Source organism: Stomoxys calcitrans, chromosome 5 (assembly GCF_963082655.1).
Source record: "Stomoxys calcitrans chromosome 5, idStoCalc2.1, whole genome shotgun sequence".
Lineage (NCBI taxonomy): Eukaryota > Metazoa > Arthropoda > Insecta > Diptera > Muscidae > Stomoxys > Stomoxys calcitrans.
The window spans coordinates 213,614-236,224 of record NC_081556.1 but is presented as its reverse complement, the minus strand read 5'-3'; the positions used below and the strand labels follow the sequence as shown (position 1 = coordinate 236,224).

At 36.8% G+C, this 22,611-nt stretch overlaps 1 protein-coding gene and 1 long non-coding RNA gene across 7 annotated transcripts in view; one reads left to right on the top strand and one right to left on the bottom strand.

Annotated features, from left to right (window-relative positions):
- The window catches only part of LOC106086524 (uncharacterized), a 78,950-nt gene that overhangs the window by 34,818 nt on the left and 21,521 nt on the right, over positions 1 to 22,611 (bottom strand). The gene's annotated exons all lie outside the window — the stretch shown is intronic.
- Positions 1 to 22,611, top strand: part of LOC106086518 (mucin-2) — a 38,068-nt gene that overhangs the window by 3,080 nt on the left and 12,377 nt on the right. For 2 of the 6 annotated variants that reach the window (XM_013251220.2, XM_059369012.1), the window contains exons 2-3: positions 2,248 to 2,709; positions 20,418 to 20,617. In XM_013251220.2, the coding sequence (XP_013106674.2) occupies positions 2,547 to 2,709; positions 20,418 to 20,617 (363 nt within the window). In that variant the 5' untranslated portion in view covers positions 2,248 to 2,546. The other 4 variants (XM_013251221.2, XM_013251223.2, XM_013251222.2 and 1 more) reach the window with 4 other exon arrangements.

Here is a 22,611-nt window from a genome sequence, read left to right as displayed (position 1 = left end):
TCAATTTATCTCGTAAAAATAGAAGAAAATTTTTGTTTTTTGGCAAAAATTTACTTGCTGTTTAAACTTTTTCACCATATTCTCTTTTGTTACAGCAACATTTTTGTTGTTTTTACTAACAAATGTCTCTGGGTGTAGAAAAGCGTAAGCGCCAAGAAAATTTTACTTTAGGGGTGTTTTATTTACACTTTAAGCAGATTTTCTCACTTAGTTTGCATGGAGAAAAATGCTATATTTGCTTAGGATTTTAATCAGTGCTGCCAACTTTGAGGTACAAATCATTAAGCGGGAAGAGCGTTTTATTTATCCATAAGCTAGCGAATCCGCTTGATTGGTAAATCAAACAACCAATTGTTTACTTTTAAACTTTAAATTATTTTACAACACATATTTTTACTTTTCTGTTAGCTTCTTTTTGTAAATTTCCTTGGGTTTTTTCCATAGTTTTTATGATACCCCATTTCCTTTTTCTCCTCTCTTAGTTGACTCGTAAGAAAGAAACAAAAGAAAACTTCAGATTGCTAATCGTTGCAATAATGAAGCCATTTTTCGGAGAAGGAAAATTCATATACTTTAAATTACCGCCTGTGTACACAAGCCTCTGCAGTTAAAAAAAGTATTGCAATGAAGCATTAACATTCCCTAATAGATAGATGATCTAAAACACTCAAATACATAATAGATACAAAAATGTTGTACGATATTAGCCGTCAGTAATTCCCTTCACTAAAAACAAACACAAAAATCCACCTCACCTCAGAAGATTGTCTTTTTCAGTTTTTTTTAAGGAAGTTTTCATTTGTTTCATTAGCATTGTTATAGATAATTCTAGACTTTAAAATGAAACCTATTTAGCTCAATACAGACTTTGAAAAATAAGAATCAATCCATTTTTAACGCAAAACAAAAACAATACAGACCATAATGGCTTAACATATAGGAAATATGTGCAGAACTTGACAAACTGCCCACTCACCGCGACAACATACCCGAACGGAGTTTCTGTCAACTCACCTTTTGTTCTGCATAAAAATGCCTGATTAATTTAAGAAATATGCGAAAAATAAGAACAGACCCGTATGGAATTGTCACATAAACAGGTTCTCTGGCTAACCGCCATGGCTTTGCCTTTGTTTGTGTAAAAAAACCTTCGTCTTCTAGATTAAAACTGTGCTGAGTTTCTTCTGCGGATTCTTGCAAAACCTGAATTAATAACAGAAACAAAGCAAGCAACACGCTTATCGGATCGAATTGTGTCTCTTAGTAGCGGCGCATGGGCGAAGTAAATATACGTATACTCTGTTCGCTCCATACATATGTATGTATGTCCCGCAACAACGTATTAAGATAAGTGTGTTTATGTGTTCCTGCCTGCCTGCCCTCTTAAATCACACTAAACGCAAATGCTGTTTTTTCTACAGAAAAAAAAAACGCTGCTATTGTCCATATACCACAAAGTATCGAAATGAGATGTGGAATGAAAAAGAGATCCAAAGTGTGACCTTTACAGCAACGACGACACAAAGCCAAGAGCCAACACTGCTGGCTGGGCTGATCTATTAGGAGAAAAACGACCGCAACAAGTGGAAGAAGTGAATAAAAAAAAATATGGAATAGAAACAACGCAAATCACTCGCAAAGATCGTAATTATTTATTAGTTGTCGGAGGGTCGGTCGTCTGTCAGTCGATCGGCCAGTTGCTGCCGTTCGACCATCGTTGCACGCTGTCTAAGCTTTTAGAAATAAACAAATTGAAGTGAAGTTAAAAAATGAGAAAAATTCAAAATGGTTAATAAATGCCATTGCACAGCAATGGCCACAAAGTCGGTGAAAAAAGAAACTTGACTTCGAAATACCCAGCGAGCTAGCCAGCCAGCCAGCCAACAAATGTTGTGGTCTGAAATAATGTATATTGTTGTTGGTAAAAACGCCTTGCACTCACACACTCATACGATTGCGCGCACGTAAAACATTCACTAACCCATACACCCTTGATCAGACATTGTGCCACTCAAGGTGAATTACAAAAGTATCGAAAAGCGAATGGAAAAATAACAATTTGTGGAAAAAAATGGTAAAACGCACATTAACAACAACCAAAAGGAACAAAAACAAAGGCAAATGAATTTAGAATTTTTTATCAAATGAAAAATGTTCGTACGGGATAGGCACAAAATCTGATAACCTCATACTCGTACATACATAGGTAGTGTTTAAAGAAATATCAACAAATAATTTCCCTTTCAGATGTGAATCGTTTTCGCGAATTTGTAACTTGCCAACATAACGCACGTCGTCAGAGAAACATACGCCAACAGTCACCAAACTACCATCACATACTACAACGCTTCTTCATGCATTTCTAAAGAGACTCCTTGAAATTTGGAGAATTTTGGTATCCCCTGCAACCTACATCCAAAGGCCGCAGTGCAGATAAATATCAACAACGACTTGTGCTTCGGGCCGTCTTCTACGCTTTTCTTGTGTCGGTGCCGCCCCCAAAAACAGGAAAATAAAGTTGCAATATTCGTCGTTGAATCTAAATAATGACTTTGCCGGCCAGGAAAGAGCCAGGTCAGCGCAGTCGACGTCGCTGCTGGTCTTTTCGAAATGTTGCCAATTGCGCAGCCGACACACAACCGCTACTATTCCTAATTGCAATGCTGTTGACGATGATGTCGATGATGGGTAGCAGCGCTAAAGCACAAGGTGAGTGGCTTTTACACTTGTTTGATAACACCAACAAATCCAAGCACACACACAAAGCCGCAAATGTCTTTGCCGTTTTTTGTGTAGTTCGATTTCAGCCTCCGGTTGTTTCCTTTACAAAGCGATCACTTAGTCATGCCTTGCTGTTATTTTTAGGCATAAATATGCATTGATATCAGTTAATTTGGGTCTCAATTTAAGTTCTACAACTCGGTTCTACGCAGTGAATTTCAAAACCAGAAAAAACATTTCAAATCCTCATTTAACCTTATTGCGAAGTATTCGAATTAATTCAAAACCAAAGAACAGCCCACTTGCATAGATAATTATTTACATATTTTAGATTAAAACGGGAGGTCTACTCTAATTGCCAGTGGCTCCATTCCATAGGTCACCATAGTTTTCGAAGCTTTCTCTATAGGCCAGATGAGCGATCCAAGTCATCGGTGGTTTGAGTTTTTTTTTGGGAATTTACAGTGAGAAAGAAAACTAAAATGGCACTTACTTCTTCATTCCGTTGGTGACTCATCGAAACATTGATCTGAGATCCAATAAGGTATATCAAATATTCTTGATCGTCTTGAAATTCTATGTCGACTTAGTCGATTACTAATCGGTTGGGATTGAAAGTGGTCCAGATCTGTCCATGTTTTTATATAGCCTGGACAATCACGTTCTCTATCGGTCCAAAACTTGAAAGAGCTCCTATATATTTGACTAAGTCATTCAAAGAACTTATCCCATGCGATCCATGGCGGAGGGTATATAAGATTCGGCCGACCGAACCTAACCAGTGATCCGAATCGGGTAACTTTTTTCCGTTCCGCTCAGTTCAATCTCCGGCAAAAATTTTTCCGTTCGGCTCCACACCCGACTCCGGGAAAAATAGGCCTGCTCCACTCTGGATCCCCTTTGTTAATTTTTGTCCGAGACTGGTCGTATATTTTGCAAATGGCGAATTTATTTATTGATTGGTTCAACTAAAATATTAATTTTGGTTGAACCAATAATTTGTAATTGGTATAATACAGGTAAAATATTTGCCTTATTTTAATACCACCCATACACATAGGACTATGGGGTCACTTATACAGAAAATGTATCGAGCATTATAGGCACTCAGCATTTGTACAAGAGTCGGTGCCGCCCGCAAGTAGTTTTCAATTTACGAAACTCCCAACTATAAAATAGGGTTATTCACAATAACCGATATAGCCATGTCCGTGCGTCTGTTGAACTTGTGTTATGTAGGTCGTTGGATATTGTAAATGGGAAATATCGGTTCATATCTAAATACACATTGCGTAAGTATTCCCGATGTGCCTTAATGGAATATGCATGGATACATTTGTAATTTTTGCGTTCGAATACTTTTGAAATCTGTATGCAAAACTGTAAAGTACTCTTTCAGTAAAGTACCCCATGCTGCCATGCTCAGTAAATAAGTCCTATTTGGGAGAGATTTGGTATCGTTTTCTACTCTTAAATATCCTCAATTTGAGTTCGCTGTATATATTCGTTTGGGCGGATTTTTCCAAAATGTGGATACCAAATTTTTGTTCCGCCCCGCTCCTCTCTACATATTTAAAAATTACGTACTCCATTTTCACCGCAGGATCATTCAGATCATCTGGGAAAATTTCAAGAAAATCGGTTCAGGCATTTTCGAACATATGGAAAACACAAACACACAAATAATTGTTTTATACATACATACACTCGACCATATAAGTTCTTAAATATACGCTCGTATACGTATACGTGTACGTATACTCTTATAAGATTTATATTAGCAAATGCCGTACCTTTTGGAAGCGTAAAAATGTAAAAAGGTGTTTAATCAACAGACGTTGTTTGCTGATATATGTATATTAGCAATCTTATTTCGCTGGATGTACACTACAATTTAAATTCAAGAAGAGTTCTGTACCCTCACAATCTTCGCCTATATTAAACTAGTCTTAAACATAAAAATTGTAATTAAATTATCTCACATATTTTCCTTTATAATTGTTTTATGAGTTTGACAGTTGCCCACGTGAAATGTTAAACATTGTACTAGCCCACATTGAGTTTGAATAATGTCTCAAACAAATTTGTAAAACGAAAAACTAACATTTCATGTGTTCCACACCCTGTTTGCGATTTAACAAGACAAGCTGGAGGCAAATGTTGTGTTTTGTTACATAATTAGAGAGCTGGAAAAATTCTTTTGTGAAATGAACTCGGACTTCCCATTGAGCAACAAGGAAAGGTTCTCTTATATCAAAGAGCTCAATTATAGGGAGCAACTCAGCTAAGTTCCACAGAGACATGCATGGGAATGTTCGTTTCTTAAATCTTTTGTTTTGTGCCAATCGATACTTTTCTTCACCATGTTTCTCAAGCAATTCAACTATGCTTCGTCAAGTCGACGACATGTATATATAAATGTATATACATTTGTTTGTGTGTATGTGTGTGAGTTTTTATTATTCTACTTGTTTACCAAACAGTAAAACAAAAAGTAGCGAAATTAAATTTTACTACCTCATTATCTGCACTAAGAAAATGTAACAGAGAGGCAAAGATGCACACACAAACATACGAACATTAACATGATGCCGATTCCGCGTGCTGCTCTTAAATAGTTTCCAGCCATTTAGCAAACTGTGCATGGCTTACGTTGGCTTGGGCTACTACGACGGGTTTCAGCAAATACGAATGAACAAACATGGGTTTTCTAGAGCATAAAACTAGTCTGTCCGACTGTCCAGCCTCTCCCTCCGCAGCTTCGGATGCAATACACGGCACAATGTCCGAGTATTGCGAACAGCCCATGGCGAATTGTGCTTTACTCGTGAGTGAGTGGTGGGCAACGGCAACGGCAACGCAATAAAATTTTAGATAAACAAATTTTCCAACAAGTTTTTCTTGTTTTTGACGATTGTTTTGTTTTGCTTTACTTTGCCGTTTCCCCAGTTTGCAGTGACTGTGTAAACTCGAGCAAGACTGAGTTTCTTGAATTAAGAAAGAAATAAAACTTGCGGCGATCGCTAGAAATGAACAAAAACTAATAATAATAAACACAACAACTCTTTTTAGTATTGGCGTAAGCCAATTGGGCTTACATAAATGCAGACACCTGTTTGTTGGCGGTTTCGACTCTTTTTCGAAATTGATTGAAAGGGAAATGTGTTTTTGTTTTTAGTTGGGCGCCACAGGTATGCCACGCTCCATTTAACTTTAATACAATTTAATTGCACACTGGCCGTTCAAATCTTTCGAAATGCTCGCAACGTCTTCATCTCCAGGCTTTTTCATCTACCTAACCACAAAGCTAACAATGAGAACGTTGTGAAAAATCGAAACAAAATTCATGATTTCCTCTAACTGAAGAAATGTACTGAGATTTCTTGGAAAACTCAGAGGATTGAAACACAAGGATGGAGTATGGAATATTCATAAAAGAAATAGCGTCCATCTGGTCAGCATGTCCGCCCATGACGCCGAATACCTGGCTTCAAAATCCCGGCGTGAACATCAGAACATTTTCAACGATGGTTATCCCTTTACTAATGCTGACTAAATTTGTGGGGTATCCTGCCGTATTCAAACTTCTCCACCAAGCAGTTATGAAAAAGTCAGTACTATAGTACTATTTCGACTCGTGGAGTACCGCAGTACCACCACCAGCGTTAGCGTTGGAAAATTTCAAAATCCCGGCGTGAACATCAGAACATTTTCAACGATGGTTATCCCTTTACTAATGCTGACTAAATTTGTGGGGTATCCTGCCGTATTCAAACTTCTCCACCAAGCAGTTATGAAAAAGTCAGTACTATAGTACTATTTCGACTCGTGGAGTACCGCAGTACCACCACCAGCGTTAGCGTTGGAAAATTTCAAATAGTGGCACAAAAAGTGTCATTTATAAAAAAAGCGTAATTTTCTTGAAAAGTGACAAAAAAGAGGCACATTTTTCGTTTCTATTTAAAAAAAACTAGGAGTAACAAAAACAAAAGCGTACAATAAACCATCTGCTTTTAACATAAAAAACTTTTTTATATTGGTCCAAAATTTGGCACAATATTTTTCTTAAAAAACAAAAATAAAACGTGTATAAAAAACTAACAAACAATTCACGATAGCGGTGGAACGCGCAAAGCTAGCAGCTTGAAATTTTACACAGATACCTAATATTGATGTAGGTCGTTGAGAATTGCAAATGGGCCATATCGGTTCAGAGTTGGATATAGCTCCCATATAAACCGATCTCCCGATTTGACTTCTGGAGCCCCTGGAAGCCCCAACTTTCATCCGATTTGGCTGAAATTTTGCATATAGTGTTCCGTTATGACTTCCAACAACTGTGCCTAGTACGGTCTGATCGGACACGAACCAGATATAGCTCCCACATAAACCGATCTCCCGATTTGACTTTCTGAGCCCCTGGAAGCCGCAATTTTTGCAACAACTGCGCCAAGTACGGTCTGAATCGGTCAAGAACTTGATATAGCTCCCATATAAATCGATCTCCCGATTCGACTACTTGAGCCACTGGAAGCCTCAGTTTTCATCCGATTTGGCTGAAATTTTGCACATATTGTTCTGTTATGACTTTCAACAATTGTGCCAAGTACGGTCTTAATCTGTGAATAACCTGATATAGCTCACATATAAACCGATCTCCCGATTTGTCTTCTTGAACCCCTGGAAGCCTCAATTTTCATCCGATTTGGCTGATATTTTGCACATAGTGTAACTGTGCCAAGTACCGTTCAAATCGGGCAAGAACCTGATATAGCTCCCATATAAACCGATATCCCGATTTGACATCTGAAAGCCACAGTCGTTCTGTAACTGTGCCAAGTACCGTTCAAATCGGGCAAGAACCTGATATAGCTCCCATATAAACCGATATCCCGATTTGACATCTGAAAGCCACAGTCGTTCTGTTATGACTTCCAACAACTGTGCTAAGTACGGCCAAAAAAAACCATAAAATTATGCCTTTCAACAAAATTTATTTTGTATAAAATTTTAGCAGAATCCATTAGCACGCTTTTACTCTCTTCCACAGGATGGGGCAGAGTACAACTAACTTGGTCATTTCGTTTGTAACACCTTAAAGCCTTGTTCCAAAGTGGATTTAGCTATACCCGTCCATTTGTAAGAAGCACGTTGTCTTATTAAAAAAAAGCTCGCCGTTAAAAAATAAACGAAGCTCCCATATATAGATTTTAGTGGACATTGGCCGACCCTGCTGACAATAAATTTATATGGATTTAATTGTTTGGAAATTTTCGTTTACAATTAAACCTAATGTCGTTAATGAATCAACATAGAAGCCGCGCAGTAATTTATTTACGCTTTATGTATCTTCAAATAACAAAATACTATACCACCGCATGCAGTAATGCCACTGCCATTGTCATCAATAGCGATCCCTGCACTCTCACTCGCTGAAGCAGAAAGCACCAATTGGTTGCTTCTCCAGAAGACAAGTGGAAGTGCAGTAACGTTGTATGAGACTTTCGTTCACTTTCATTTTTCATTCATAGTCCATGTATTTTGATGGAATATACCCAACGAACCAAAACAGACTAAACCGCAAGTAGTGCAAGCATGGCAATGCACATATTCACGTATGCATACATGAACCGACCCCAGACATACCATCTTAGGCTTATATGGCACACGGTATAATGTTTTTGATATAAGTTCCGGTTGCAACAGATAAGTAAGATTTCAAACATCATGGCAGGTTGTTTGTTGCTTTAGCTCATGCATCGGATCGACACCAAGACTGTCAGTTTATTCAATCATCATATGCTGAAGCATTCTAAGCTTGATCAAAAAGCTTAAGAAACATCTAGGAGGGTAAATACATAAAGGTCAGTCTTACGGGGGCGGTTCCAATAGAAGAAACAATAGAGATTCCATTCTAAAAAGGCAACTTTTTTGACTGTAAAAATGTAGGAGCTTGACAGAAAGGAAGCATTCCCATTTTGATCCCCCCCAATGGAAAAACTGACACAGCGTTGCCCTCCAACAAGCACAATGTCATATTTCAGCGACATTTTTAGCCACCGACGTTCATATGGCAAAACCCGCTTGCTGTTTGTGTTGAGGTAATGATTGAGTTAATATGAATATTTTATATTGATAGTGAGTAGCCGCTGTGCTATCACTCGTATTTCTAGTTTTGCTACATTCCAAAAATTTCATCGATATCTCGGTGCGAGTGTGTCTAAAAAATGCATGCTAATTTCTGTGGAGCTTTTATTGTTGGGTATTTTTTTCACATTTTGTTTTGCTTGTAAACAGAAGAATTTTTAATTCGTGTTACATATAACGTTTATGATGCAATATTACCCACGATCACCAAAATGCCCCTACAAAACTTTCATTATTATCAGCTGGCTAATCTCTCGAGCTAAGCGCTGCTAATGGGCTATTGTGGGCCATTGGGTTTGACCCGTTTATCGCAACCATTGATAGATGTGACGCTCGCTTATTGCAAAACGATTTTATGAATTTCACACAGTTTAAAATCGTTGTTTTAATGATATTTGGGTAGGGCCACCACAGAAATTAACAAAGATGTGACAGTGGACGTATTTTCTTCATACGAAACCATAAAACCAAATAAACCATGACATAAACCATGATCTGAAAGCAATGGGCAACCAATAACGCTGGATAAGTGCCACTGGTTCTACCTTAGAATCGATTTAAAAATAAATAAAGAAAAGATATCAAATAAAATATCGATTGCAAAGACTACTTTGGAGTTTAATTCTTAAAGCTGAAGAGGTACAATTTCTACAATGTCTAAAAGTTTTTAATCGGTTTCCAAATAGCCTCACAATTTCAGAAATAACGACCATACCTTGACAAAAATATATCGTTGTAAGTCCAAATCTAAAATTTTTGCACACTTATTGGAAAACACTTCAACATTGACTGTGTAAGTTTCGTGTACATATCTGTATCCGTTCAAAAGTTCAAGAATTATTTCCAGGATTTTTCGATTCGGCAACACTGTGCGCCGTTCAGACTCCAAATAAAAAAGGAGGCCCACCGCAGAAATTAATAAGGATGTGACAGTGGACGTATTTTCTTCATACGAAACCATAAAACCAAATAAACCATGACATAAATCATGATTTGAAAGCAATGGGCAACCAAAAACGCTGGATAAGTGCCACTGGTTCTACCTTAGAATCGGATAAAAAATATATGAAGAAAAGATATCAAATCAAATATCGACAGCAAAGACTACTTTGGAATTTAATTCTTAAAGCTGAAGAGGTACAATTTCTACAATGTCTAAAAGTTTTTAATCGGTTTCCAAATAGCCTCACAATTTCAGAAATAATGACCATACCTGGACAAAAATATATCGTTGTAAGTCCAAATCTCTAATTTTTGCACACTTATTGGAAAACACTTCAACATTGACTGTGTAAGTTTTTCGATTCGGCAACACTGTGCGCCGTTCAGACTCGAAATAAAAAAGGAGGCCCCTTATCATTGAGCTTAAACTTTAATCGGACTGCACACATTGATATGGGAGAAGTATCCTCTGTTCCATAATGGCATTTTCTTTGGGAATTTAGCAGTATTAGTGTAACGTAAATATGGCTATTCCCAACGTCTGTACTGCTTGTAGTTCATACGACATCGACATTTTCAGTCAGTGCAAACCTCTGATGCCCTCTTATAAACGTGTCGCATATACAGGTAACTGCTACATTTTTGACCAGATTTTTCTCGTATTTTTTTATTTGAAAATAGAGATATTGAGCTGGAACTTTTAACAGATTCTTTTTTTGTCCGAAGATGGGCTTTATACGACCATATCTTGATACAGCTCCCATGCGCATTTGTGTACCTATTTCGCTGTAATTAAGCACAGTGTGCTGTATTATGGTTTTCAACATGTTAAATACGGCTTATACTATGTTCAGACCAAAGCTCATTGAAAACGACCCGTTTTGCCTTTACAAATTATAAGGGCAAAACAACTCGGTTGCCACAAAGACGAGTGGTTTATAAGTCAATGCGAATTAAAAAAATTACAATAATTGAAGACGTACGTGCTAAAAAACTAAAAAAATAGGAAACAAAACTTTCTGAAAATCTTCCAACAAAAAATTATTTTGAAATAATTAGCAAACAAATTTCAAACGTTAAAGTCGGTGTGAACGTTTGAGTCGTTTTTGAAAACACAATAAGCAAAACAAGTTAGTGTAGACATAGCATTAAATCAGTCTATATTTGGAAATACCTGCCATATATACCGATCTACCGATTTAAGGTCTTGAGCCCATAAAATTCGCATTTATTAACCGATTTTGCTCAAATTGGCACAATAAGTTGTGCAAGGTCCCTCAACGTTCGTGACGAGTATGTTCTAGATCGAGCTATATTTGGATAAAGCGCCATATGTACATATTTTCAGATTTAAGTTCTTGTGTGCAAAAAAGGCGGATATAGCTGTCATTTGTGATCTACCAATTAAAGGTCTATGAGCCATAAAAGGCGGATTTATTACCCATTTTCGCCGAATTTTGTTACAATGAGTTGTATTAGTCGCCTACACGTCCTTGATATACAAAGTTCGGTCGGATCGAACTTAATTGGTTTTTACTTTTTTATCTATTTTTCCTTCGAATGGCCATCATTTATTAATTACTGAAACGATTTACAAAAAATTTCCTGCGAAAAATAGTACTTAACCCATTAATGCATAAAGCTTCCTAGCAATGTTTGTTAAAATGTTAGTTCTTTTATAATTACATGGCGACAAAAAAAAAATATTTTTTATATAAAAGTAGAAACTAAATATTTGGAGAACATACACTAAAAAAACGTTGAGCCTCAACACTAGTAAAAATTAACTAAACTTGGGAAATGTTAAATTTCCTATAGCGCCGAAGAATTATATGCTCGTTACAAGTTCAATTATTTCTTAAAAACTTTGAAAATGGTTTTACACGATATTAGCTCACTTATAACTTCCCACAAGTAAAATATAAACTTACGAGCATTGAAATTAAAAGGTAAAATTATTGAAAAAAAAACACTGTTTCTGAATTCTTCTGAGCATCCAAATGGAGATGTGTCTGCTTATGCACTTAATCTTAATTAGTTTACACATTTTGTACCGCCTGTCTCTCACCCCCACGGTCTTAATCACTCAGCTGTTTTAAAGAAGACAAATTTAATATGAAACATTGCAATTATAGATTAAATAAAACTTCACCTTTTGTCGCAGCCGAGAGTTGAACCAAAATACTTCTGTGTACAAACCAGACGATCACGTTGCTATAATTTATATCGGACCCTATTTCCTCTTTCAATCTTTCGCAACAACACAAAGGCAACAAATGTTGTAACCTTTTTTTTATCAAAGGAAGCCATGCTTTTTGACTAACACACACATTCCATTTATAGACACAATATTATCACCAGTGGAAGTGCCTTTAACTTAAAATAACATTTTGCCATAAATGGTGTAGAAGCTTTTGTGGCACAGATCATATTATTCTTGTTTTCAATACGAAGGTCCTAAGATTGAGTCTCGAACCAGCAACATGATTTCTAAGTATTTCATACTTTACAACTATGTCCCACATTATTCTGTGGATTTTTTAGGGGAGCCAAAAAATAATAAAATATATTTTTGGGGTTAATAATGGCACAGCCATCATCATCAATTTTAGTTAAACATCAACTAACAGTTATTAGATTGTTGTTAATTCGGTGCCTTTTTTTGTAAACTTATGAAATGTAAACTGTAACATTTTATTTATAGTGATCTAAAAACTCAAATTTCTTTAAGTAGTTCATTCTGTAATCAAGTTCAGATCGTCAGATCGCTGACGATAATGTGATTTGCCCATGTTTAGTAAAGTGCTTGCTTATTCCAAGGAAATTCGTTTAAGTAAAATTAGTAACACCACACGATAAGTTAGTTTTATTTGTTCCAAGTAAATTGTCTAACCCTTTAAGAGTTTTTAACTATATGTACGTAGAGATCGTGAACTAACGTGTATTATGTAATTAGCACGCATTAACGATAAGCAGTTTTCTGAGTGTACGGTCCAAGTGGTCCATATGTATCAAAATTTGCACCAGCATATTATTAGAATTTGTTTCCGCCAGCTGGTAAAAAAATAATGGTTCCATTAGAGTAACATTAATTTTAAGTTCGTTTAGCTTGCTTTCATTTGCCAGCATCGCTTGCTTTTTTGACGTTTTTTTTTCAAAATTTCCCATTTTTCTAAGTAGACAAGAACTTTATGAAAATTATAGAATAACTGTAAATTGTATAGCACCTACATATATGCAAATTTGGATTGATAATTACGTTTTTCGGGATGCGTGCAGATACCAAGGTCAGGTTAGAACAGCAGTCTTTTGAATTTAGTCCCTTTTTGAATTTTTTGCGAAAATCCGTTAGACTTGTGTTATTTAGTAAAAATTAAAGATTAGAATTGGGGATAATGGAAGGACGTTATCGTGTCGGCCTTACACTTGAAAACTATGCAAACATTTCGTTTGCAAATCAAGCAACAGATGCAATGCAAAGCTCGGTTATTATTCAATATTTGCCTGGACGTAGTTATGGTTAAATATTTGCTAGATTATATCATTAGTTAAAGCATCAGATTCGGCTGCTGACCGGCCATTATTGTGTTTAGAGTTAGCAATAATAACAGCATCTCTAATGAAGTTCAGCGATATTTGATGGCATTTCAAAAGAGCATTTAAAAAATTATTAAACATGACGCGCATATTACATCAGAGTGAAGAAACAGCGCCGCGTCGAACATTAGCTCAGAAACACTGCTCCCAATGGGAAGGGAACTGGAATTTTTGTCTTTGTCTGTAAACGAGCAAATCTGAGATATGTCATCCGGCAAATGAAGTGTTTGAGTTTCAATGAGTAGTTAAAACCAGTTGAAGACAAGCAAACAAAGGTAGGTAGTGGTGTTATTTTTTTGCCACAAACAACACTGACTGCACTGGGTCTGCCGTACAACACCACACAGCCGGCAGAAGCAATATGTGCCAAGAATGTTGGCAATCGAGTTGCTCCAAACGAGACACTCCCTGCTACAGACAAAATGTTTCTATGTATGGAATGCAGAGCTGCCAGATTAATTTGGAAAAAAATCAACAATTTTTAGAAAAAAATCAGAATTTTCGGCACTTCATTTTTAAAAATCTGAGCTTTTGTTTTAACAGTAAAACGCTCTACAGTCCAACCTTCCAATTTTTTTTTGGCGAAATCAGATTAACATGCTTCCTTCATGTGATCAACCAGGAGATAGGTCTAAATGGTAGATACATCGAGATATAGTCCGATGAAGACCGGATTTGGGTGGATGTCAGTGTCTTAAATACGTGGAATGAACTCAAGAAGTCTGAACGATTTGTTTTCATGGCAGCTGTGTCCAAATTACTTCAGATTTGGAGAAAACAGGGTTTAAAAGAGAAATAAATTTCATCAGGAGACCTGTGTTTATGGCAATCATATAAAAAGGTCCCTTATAACTCTCTATACTCAATTTTAACCGAATCTAATGAAAAATACGCCCTTTGTGAACTGAAAAGCGGTTGATATCCACCCTCTCGTGTATATATGTAAACCCCCTTTCGTCACAATCCGGTGAAAATTGAATAATTTATTCACTCAAATTCGATACAGGCGTTGAGTGGTCTAATAAATATAAGTCATTGCGCAATTTTGTACAACAAAATATTGGTCTTTTTTGCAGCTATATCCAAATATATACCGATCTGAACCATATAGGATAGAGATGTCGAAAAGCCTAACATAAGTTACTGCGTCAAATTTCTATGAAATCGCCTATAACCAAATCTGGACCAAATTAAACAAGGATATAATAATCATGTTATTTTATTATAACTCCACTACTTAATTTTTTTATTCAGGTCCCGGGAACTCATAAACAAGTACAATTTTCAGACAATAAAACAGCTTTTTATGGGATTAAGACCATAAATTGGAAAGTCGGTCTATATGACAGCTGTTATATTTTATTATAACTCCACTACTTAATTTTTTTATTCAGGTCCCGGGAACTCATAAACAAGTACAATTTTCAGACAATAAAACAGCTTTTTATGGGATTAAGACCATAAATTGGAAAGTCGGTCTATATGACAGCTGTATCTATATAATCCGATCTGACTCATATTTGGGTCGGATGTCGGGAGGCTTAATACAACTCACTATTTCAAATTCCAACGAAATCGGATAAAAACTAAAGCATTTATGAGCATTAGACTCTTTATCGGCAGATCGGTCTATATAGCAGCTATATCCCAAATATGGTCCGATTTGGCCCGTTCAAGAACTTAGCCAGCGTGCATCAAACAGGCGTATTTGTGCCAAATTTCAGCTCAATATCTAAATTTTTGAAGGCTGTAAAGTGATTACAGAATTTTACGACGATCCGAAATATATATATTTCGATGTGTCGCAAACGGAATTATTAAATGAATCTACCTCCTATCCTATGGTGGTGGGTATAAAAAAATTGGTAAATCTGACAGCTTGATGGAATGATATAATAATTCTTTCATAGAGTGTGAGAGAGAGAGAGAGAGAGAGAGAGAGCAGATCCGATTAGATAGATTAACATATCTTTGTAAAAGCATAATCAGGCACTATATATATTGACATTCGACTGCTTTGTAACCTACAGAAATGTCCATATTTCATGTTAAGCGCTTACAACTCAAATGCCACTAATTACCTTTTTCACTGTTTATACCCTCCACCATAGGATGGGGGTATACTAATTTCGTCATTCTGTTTTTAACTGCTCGAAATATTCGTCTGAGACCCCATAAAGTATATATATTCTTGATCGTCCGATTGTTATCCGATTGGAATGAAATTTTGCACGATGTGTTTTGTTTTGATATAGCTGCCATATAAACCGATCTTGGGTCTTGACTTCTCGAGCACCTAGAGGGCGCAATTCTTATCCGATTGGCATGAAATTTTGCACGACGTGTTTTGTTATAATATCCAACAACTGTGCCAAGTATGGTTTAAATCCGTCCATAACCTGATATAGCTGCCATATAAACCGATCTTGGGTCTTGATTTTTTGAGCCTCTGGAGGGCGCAATTCTTATCAGATTGGAATGAAATTTTGCACGACGGGGTTTGCTATGACTTTCAACAACTGTGCTAAATTAGGTTCAAGTCGGTCAATAACCTGATATACCTACCATATAAACCGATCTTGAATCTTGACTTCTTGAGCCACTAGAGGACGCAATTCTTATCCGATTTGAATGAAATTTTGCACGAAGTATTTTGTTATGATATCCAACAACTATGTCAAATAACGTTCAAATCGGTTCATAACCTGATATAGCTGCCGATTTGCCTGAAATTTTGAACGACGGATACTCTCATGACCATCATCATACGTGTTTATTATGGTCTAAATCGGTCTATAGCATGATACAGCTCCCATATAAATCGATCTCTTTATTTTACTTCTTGAGCCCCCAAAGGGCGCAATTCTTATTCGAAATGGCTGACATTTTACACAGGTCTCCAACATATAATTTAATTGTGGTCCGAACCGAACCATATCTTGATATCGCTCTAATAGCAGAGCAAATCTTTTCTTTCATTCTTTTTTGGCTAAGAAAAGATGCCGGGAAAAGATCTCGACAAATGCGATCAATCGTGGAGGGTATATAAGATTCAAGTTTGATGTCTCTTTTTGTCGCGCAGAGCATTATCCTAGTCGATTTCATTTAACATGTTTAGTATGTTGTACGCACACACAAAAATTATTAGCCTTAAACGAACTTTTCGACAAGTAAACTTTTCATATGAAAAACGTTGGGACTTTGTTTACGTTAAAATCGCAAGAATTTGTGACGAGTATAAAGGGTGGATATTTCTCACTGGCCCAAAATATTGTCAAACTATCTTTGCGCTGTAGAAATTCTTGTTGCCTTCAGCCTGACACCGTTTGGTGCGGTTTTTGTTTGTTTATAGAATATATCCGCACATGTTTGCATTCCTAACAATACGGTCTGCATACCGACCTAGCTTCACTCAATGCAATGTAAATTGCTCACGAACAATCCATTAAGAAACTGGGTTTTACATATTACTAAAGAAAAAAATCAAAAATTAATCTTTTCTTAGCTCCTCTCTCTGCCAAATGGAAGAGACAAAATATATAAACAAATCAAACGAATCATCTTTTCGTGTAGCAAATCATCTTTTGCTGTAAACGATGTTGAGTTTTTACATAAAAAACAATACTTTGCCACAGACGAAGTATCTAAAAAATTTTACATAACCGAAGTGACTTTAACATCAAAAGGTGGAAAATTCTCAACTCAAGTTCAACAGTCGCGCAGTGAGTGTACAAATAGTACTTTCCCAATAAAACAGATTTGTTTGTCGACAAGATATATCAAGCTCTTTATTTTGTTGCGTGTTGTTTTTTAGGAAGTAGAGAAGCCAATATTTGATTCGAGATGGTAACTCGACCAGAATATTTAACGTCGATAGTGAGATGTTGATTACTCTGTCTTAAACTTCAACATGCGGCTCAAGACATTATTTTAACAGATTTTTCGATCAGATACGGCTATTCGTAAATGAACAGGAACATTGGGTAATCCATAATTTTTTGGTGCGGTTCATCAAATCGACGACTAAACGATAGAGGCACAAAAATCTCACGTTGGCGCCCCCATTTAGAGCCTCAGGGGCCGCAAGTTTCTTTATTAGAAAAAAAATTCAGGTGGTAAACAACATTTGAAAATATTTGAATTATATACATATTGGCAGGATTCACTGAATATGGTTAAGCCAAGCGAGCAGCCGGCATACAATTTTTTTAATTTTTGGCAGTACTTGGCATTGAGGATGTCAACTTGTTCTCTTTTTCCATTCATTCTTTGTTTACGTGTTTTCCTTTTTGATGACATTTTCAATCCGACAGATTTGATATCCTTAATGATGTTCATGGGGCCTATCCAATTTATGTTTTCGCAAGTGACCTAACCTTCTATTAGCGAATCCTGACATATTGGCAAAATTTTCCAAAAATCAAATGTGTTTTTTCCTTAATTATACCCTTTTTGATTTTTTTGCGCTTTTGTTGGCATCACTGAGCCAGACTCAAACATATGTATTTCTCATATCTGCAATGTGGGAATGCATTTCTATGAGACGTTGGATGCACCGCAAAGGGTGTGGCTAGCTACTGATATGTGTGTGAGGGGATTTTAATTTCTTAATGACCGACCATACTGACCAAAACGGAAATGGTTGTAAAGGTTTAAATGCATATACCCATACACTTTTTAAGCAATCGTCATTACAAACTGTTCTAAATATATTTTGTATACTGCTAAAGGGGATCAGTTATAGCAATTATTTCATTGTCATTGGGCTTCAGCTGATTTGCTTGTGTAGGTGTACACTTTTCAAGTCCTCAGATTTGAAGCGTGTGTCTTAAATCGTTTGTTTAAGGCCAACACAAAACATCCAGCCAGCGCGTTCATATAGATAGCCTCATTTATTAAAAAGAAAAACAAATATTCCGCAGGTATGGTAGTAGTTATAGCCAATGTTGCCACTCAAGAATATTATTTCCTACCAAAATTTGAGAAAAATCCTACCAAATCCGATTAAAACCTACCACATGCTCTACAAGCCAAGAACGCGGTGTATGTTTTTATACCCACCACCAAAGAGTTGGCGATTTTGCGATTCCATTTGCAACACATCGAATTATACATTTGCAACCAAAGAAACTATATAATATATATGGCCTAATTGTTGATATGCAATAGCATTCTTTATACCCATATTTGAGGGAAACTATTTCAAATTTTTAAACCTTTAAATGGTAATTAAAGCATGTGCTATGTATGTATTGATGTAGATTTTTGGAATTTGAGTTTGTTATTGCGTACAGGCTAGAAGTTAAAGCAAAAACACTTTAGGCAAAATCTCATATGATCGACAATTGAACAAAAGTAATCGGATAATCCAATCCTAAACAGTGTATGCTCTTAATCCCTTCGAAAGCCCTATACATTTTTCAATTAAACTGAAACATCCGGTTGAAAGGATGAAATAAAATTTATTACAATTAAGTCCGCACAAAAGTGTAGTAAATGTGGCATTTTCGCAAGCTAGGTCATTTTGAATGTTTGGTTAATTTTTGACAGCTGTTTTCCTTGGACGTGTTTTGAGTCTTCCATGTCTTGCTTATTCCAAAGAATAGATAAAGAATCGCTATGAAATTAAGTGTGAAGAGACAATACGATATTTTCGTTTATTTTGAGTTAGGATCGGGTTTTGGCTATAGGACGCGTAGTTGAAGAATATTTTAGCTAATATTTCGTATCTGGCGAGCTATTGGTGTTAATATGACAAATATCCCTATTTCAATGCATTTTGCAAATTTTAAATGCGTTAATCTCAAATGAAGTGCGGTATGGGACAAGATAATATTGCGTCGATGATTTTGTGAAGACAACGTTTATCAGTGGTACAATATAGATATACATGATTTTATAAACACTTTCTTAAGAAATACAAAATTGTAGATGTTTTCTGTACAGAGCTCGTATACATTAGTTGGAATTATTTAATACAAAGTGCTAAATTTTTAATAATCTGCTCATTCTGTTTGTAACACCTCGAAATAGCGACCTGCGTACATGGGTGCATACATACATTTTCGCTCACCTTGACATTCGGCTTCGTTCTAGTAATGTCTGTCCGACTTTCCAAATCGCGGCAGCGTTCGAAAGAATTTAATATACCATGGTTGGTATGTGGTATGCTCTGGCTTTTATTTTCTATTGCCTAGCAATATCCGCACATATTACACATATTATGTGCTCTTCCAATACATAAAACTATCTCTTCATTTCAATTAGCCCTGCCAAAGAGCCGAATCAAAGTGGGGTTCTTTTTGGGAAAATAGGTTTGCAACGACCTTTATCGGCTTCATTTTAACGGAGGGATTCTTTTCGTTTTTGCTGTGCAAATACAAGTTCTGGTAATTTATTTGTTGTCTGTGCTGCCTGTTGTGTTTAATGTGAACTTGTTGGCATTTGCACTCGTTGCTTCGAATTCGTCCCTCCTGTACCATGCCGCGCTAGCAGACTCCAATCAAATAAATGACTCCATCTACTTCCCCCCTACATTAAATTACAACAACGGCCAGAGGCGGCAGAGGAAAAGACAATAGTAATGTTTGATATTTATTTGTAACTAAACCAACAGGTTTTCAAGAACTTGGAGGTGGATTTCATTGTGTCTTTTTGCCGTGACACCCCACCATATTTCTGTTGTCTTAGCTGATCGCTTCAGTGTGAATATTCTCACCGAATGTCATCACCGAGACAAAGACTAAGTGCTGGCAAGTGAGTAGCAACTTTCGATAATTATGAAGGTTAACTGCTGCACCAACACAGACTTGTAGTACACAAACTGGTATTAAAATCGAAAAAAACCAAAAATATATAAACTACTCGATATATGAGTCGACGGTGACAAGAGAGTTTAAATACAAAAAAGCAAATTGGTTTTAAAAGGGACTATGCTCATATACATCATTTTTGCCATTCTATTCCTGTCACTATCCTGCATAACTATGTGTCCTCATTTCTCATTTCAGAATATTATGTGTCCAACCCAAACAACCAAAACCGATTTGTGCCATCTTCCCAATACCAGAACGCGCGTCAATACCGAAGCGGGGCTGGACAACCTGGCTCATATCAGGAGCAGATCCTCTTTATTGGCAATGAGGCAAAACAGCAAACTCAACAATTGACCTCTCCTGCCTACTCACCTTTTGGGCAACAGCAATACACGGTAAGTCAAGGTTTTGCTTTTGATTTCGGCATTTGCACAAAGTGGTGAAAAATTCATTTGGCTTTTTAAATTCCACACAAGGCTTATTTGGTTACTGCGGCCTTTATAATCTCATCCAAAAATGCGGATATCCAAATGAACCGCAAATAAAAGCGAGTATAGAGAGCAATTAGGTATCATTTGGCAAAGCCTATTTGAATTGCCATTTAATGGAGTCAAGTGCAAAAGGCAAACGCATAACCGTCTAAACGATTGAACAAGTTAATCTCTCATGTGAATGGCTCTTGACTGTTTGTATTTGCCAACCTTGATATAATTTGCCATTAAGTGCCAAAGAAGTTTAAATGTTAAAAACTTAGTTCAATCAGTCCAAGGAAATGATCAGAAATCTCACAAATCATTGATCCTGAAGGTAGTCCACTGTTTTTGTTTCCGACTGCAAAAAACCGAAGTAATAAACTGGCCTTATATGGGTGAGAAACCGCAAATCGCGATGGGGCGCTAATTTCGCTATGTCCATCTGTGTGCCAGCCGATGCACTCTTGAGATTAAGGTACAGATCGCATTTGTTGCCCGAATACCAAAAAATTTTGCACAAGTAATTTTTCTAACCCTAGGACGAACGCTATTGAAAATAGTTTCAGATTTAGATATTGCTGCCACATATATCTTTCATCCTATATAACTTTTTATGGTTGTAGCACCCAAAATTTTTGCACATGTCATTTTTTTGACCCTAGGACGAACGCTTTTGAAAAGAGCTTCAGATTTGACAATGTTAGGTTTTATACATCTGCTTTTTGTTGCCACCTATATGGTATTTGGAGGTAGCGATTGTCGTCAAGCTACCAAAGTGAGCAAGCTAGTCCCTATACTTACTTAAAAGCGTCAATTACTCGACTTGACATTCGACTATCAGTGCTGATCGGCCCCCGGAAAGTCTCAGTGACTTTCCACTCGATGCTGCTGACTATTCGCGACTGCAGTTGCAGCTACCCGGTATGGATCATTGCACTATCTGCAAGTTGTGGACGCACCCAGCCCAACAAAAAATAGTCTAAAGGCGTTAAATCGCATAATCTAGGCGGCAAATTGACCGGTCAAGAGCATGAAATAAAATTGTTCACCGAACTCGCCTCTCAATAAGTCCACTGTTACGCGTGCTGTGTGGCATGTGGCACCAACAAAAAATAGTCTAAAGGCGTTAAATCGCATGATCTAGGCGGCCAATTGACCGGTCAAGAGCATGCAATAAAATGTTCACCGAACTCGACTCTCAATAAGTCCATTGTTACGCGTGCTGTGTGGCATTTTGGGCAAAAAAAGGTGGATATCATCACACGGTAGCGCTCACCATTCACAGTTACGTTACGTCCCTTGGACCGTACATCTCTGAAGATGTACGGTCCAATCATGCCACCAGTCCATAAACCGCATCAAACTGTGACTTTTTCAGGATGCATTGGCATTTCTTCCAATGCCTCTGGCTGATCTTCACTCCAAAATCGACAATTATGCTTATTTACGTACCCATTGAGCCAAAAATGAAATTCGTCGCTCAATGGAAGAAGCGCGCCATTAACTTTCTTAATAGAGTACGCAATTTGATAATAAAATTCAATAATTTGCAAGCGTTGTTTGTTTGTAAGACGATTCATGGTTTGATTATAGACCAAACTGAAATGTTTGACAGTGAAACAAAACACGAAACGGTCGTGAGCTGCATAAAGCAGTGTATCTAAAAAAACAATATCTAAAAGATCACCTTTTACATTCTAGAACGTTGCAAGATTCTTGCCACAGTGAGTTGCGTTACGACCCTCGACGTTTGCATCGAGTATAGTCTATATCCGACTTTGCCTGGATATAGATGATCTCCTGAATTTAGATCTTAGGCCTATAAAAGGCGAATTTATTACCCGATTTTGCTGAAATTTGGCACAGTTAGCTTTGTCCGGCATCCGTATAGAATATGGCCTAGATCGGACGATTTC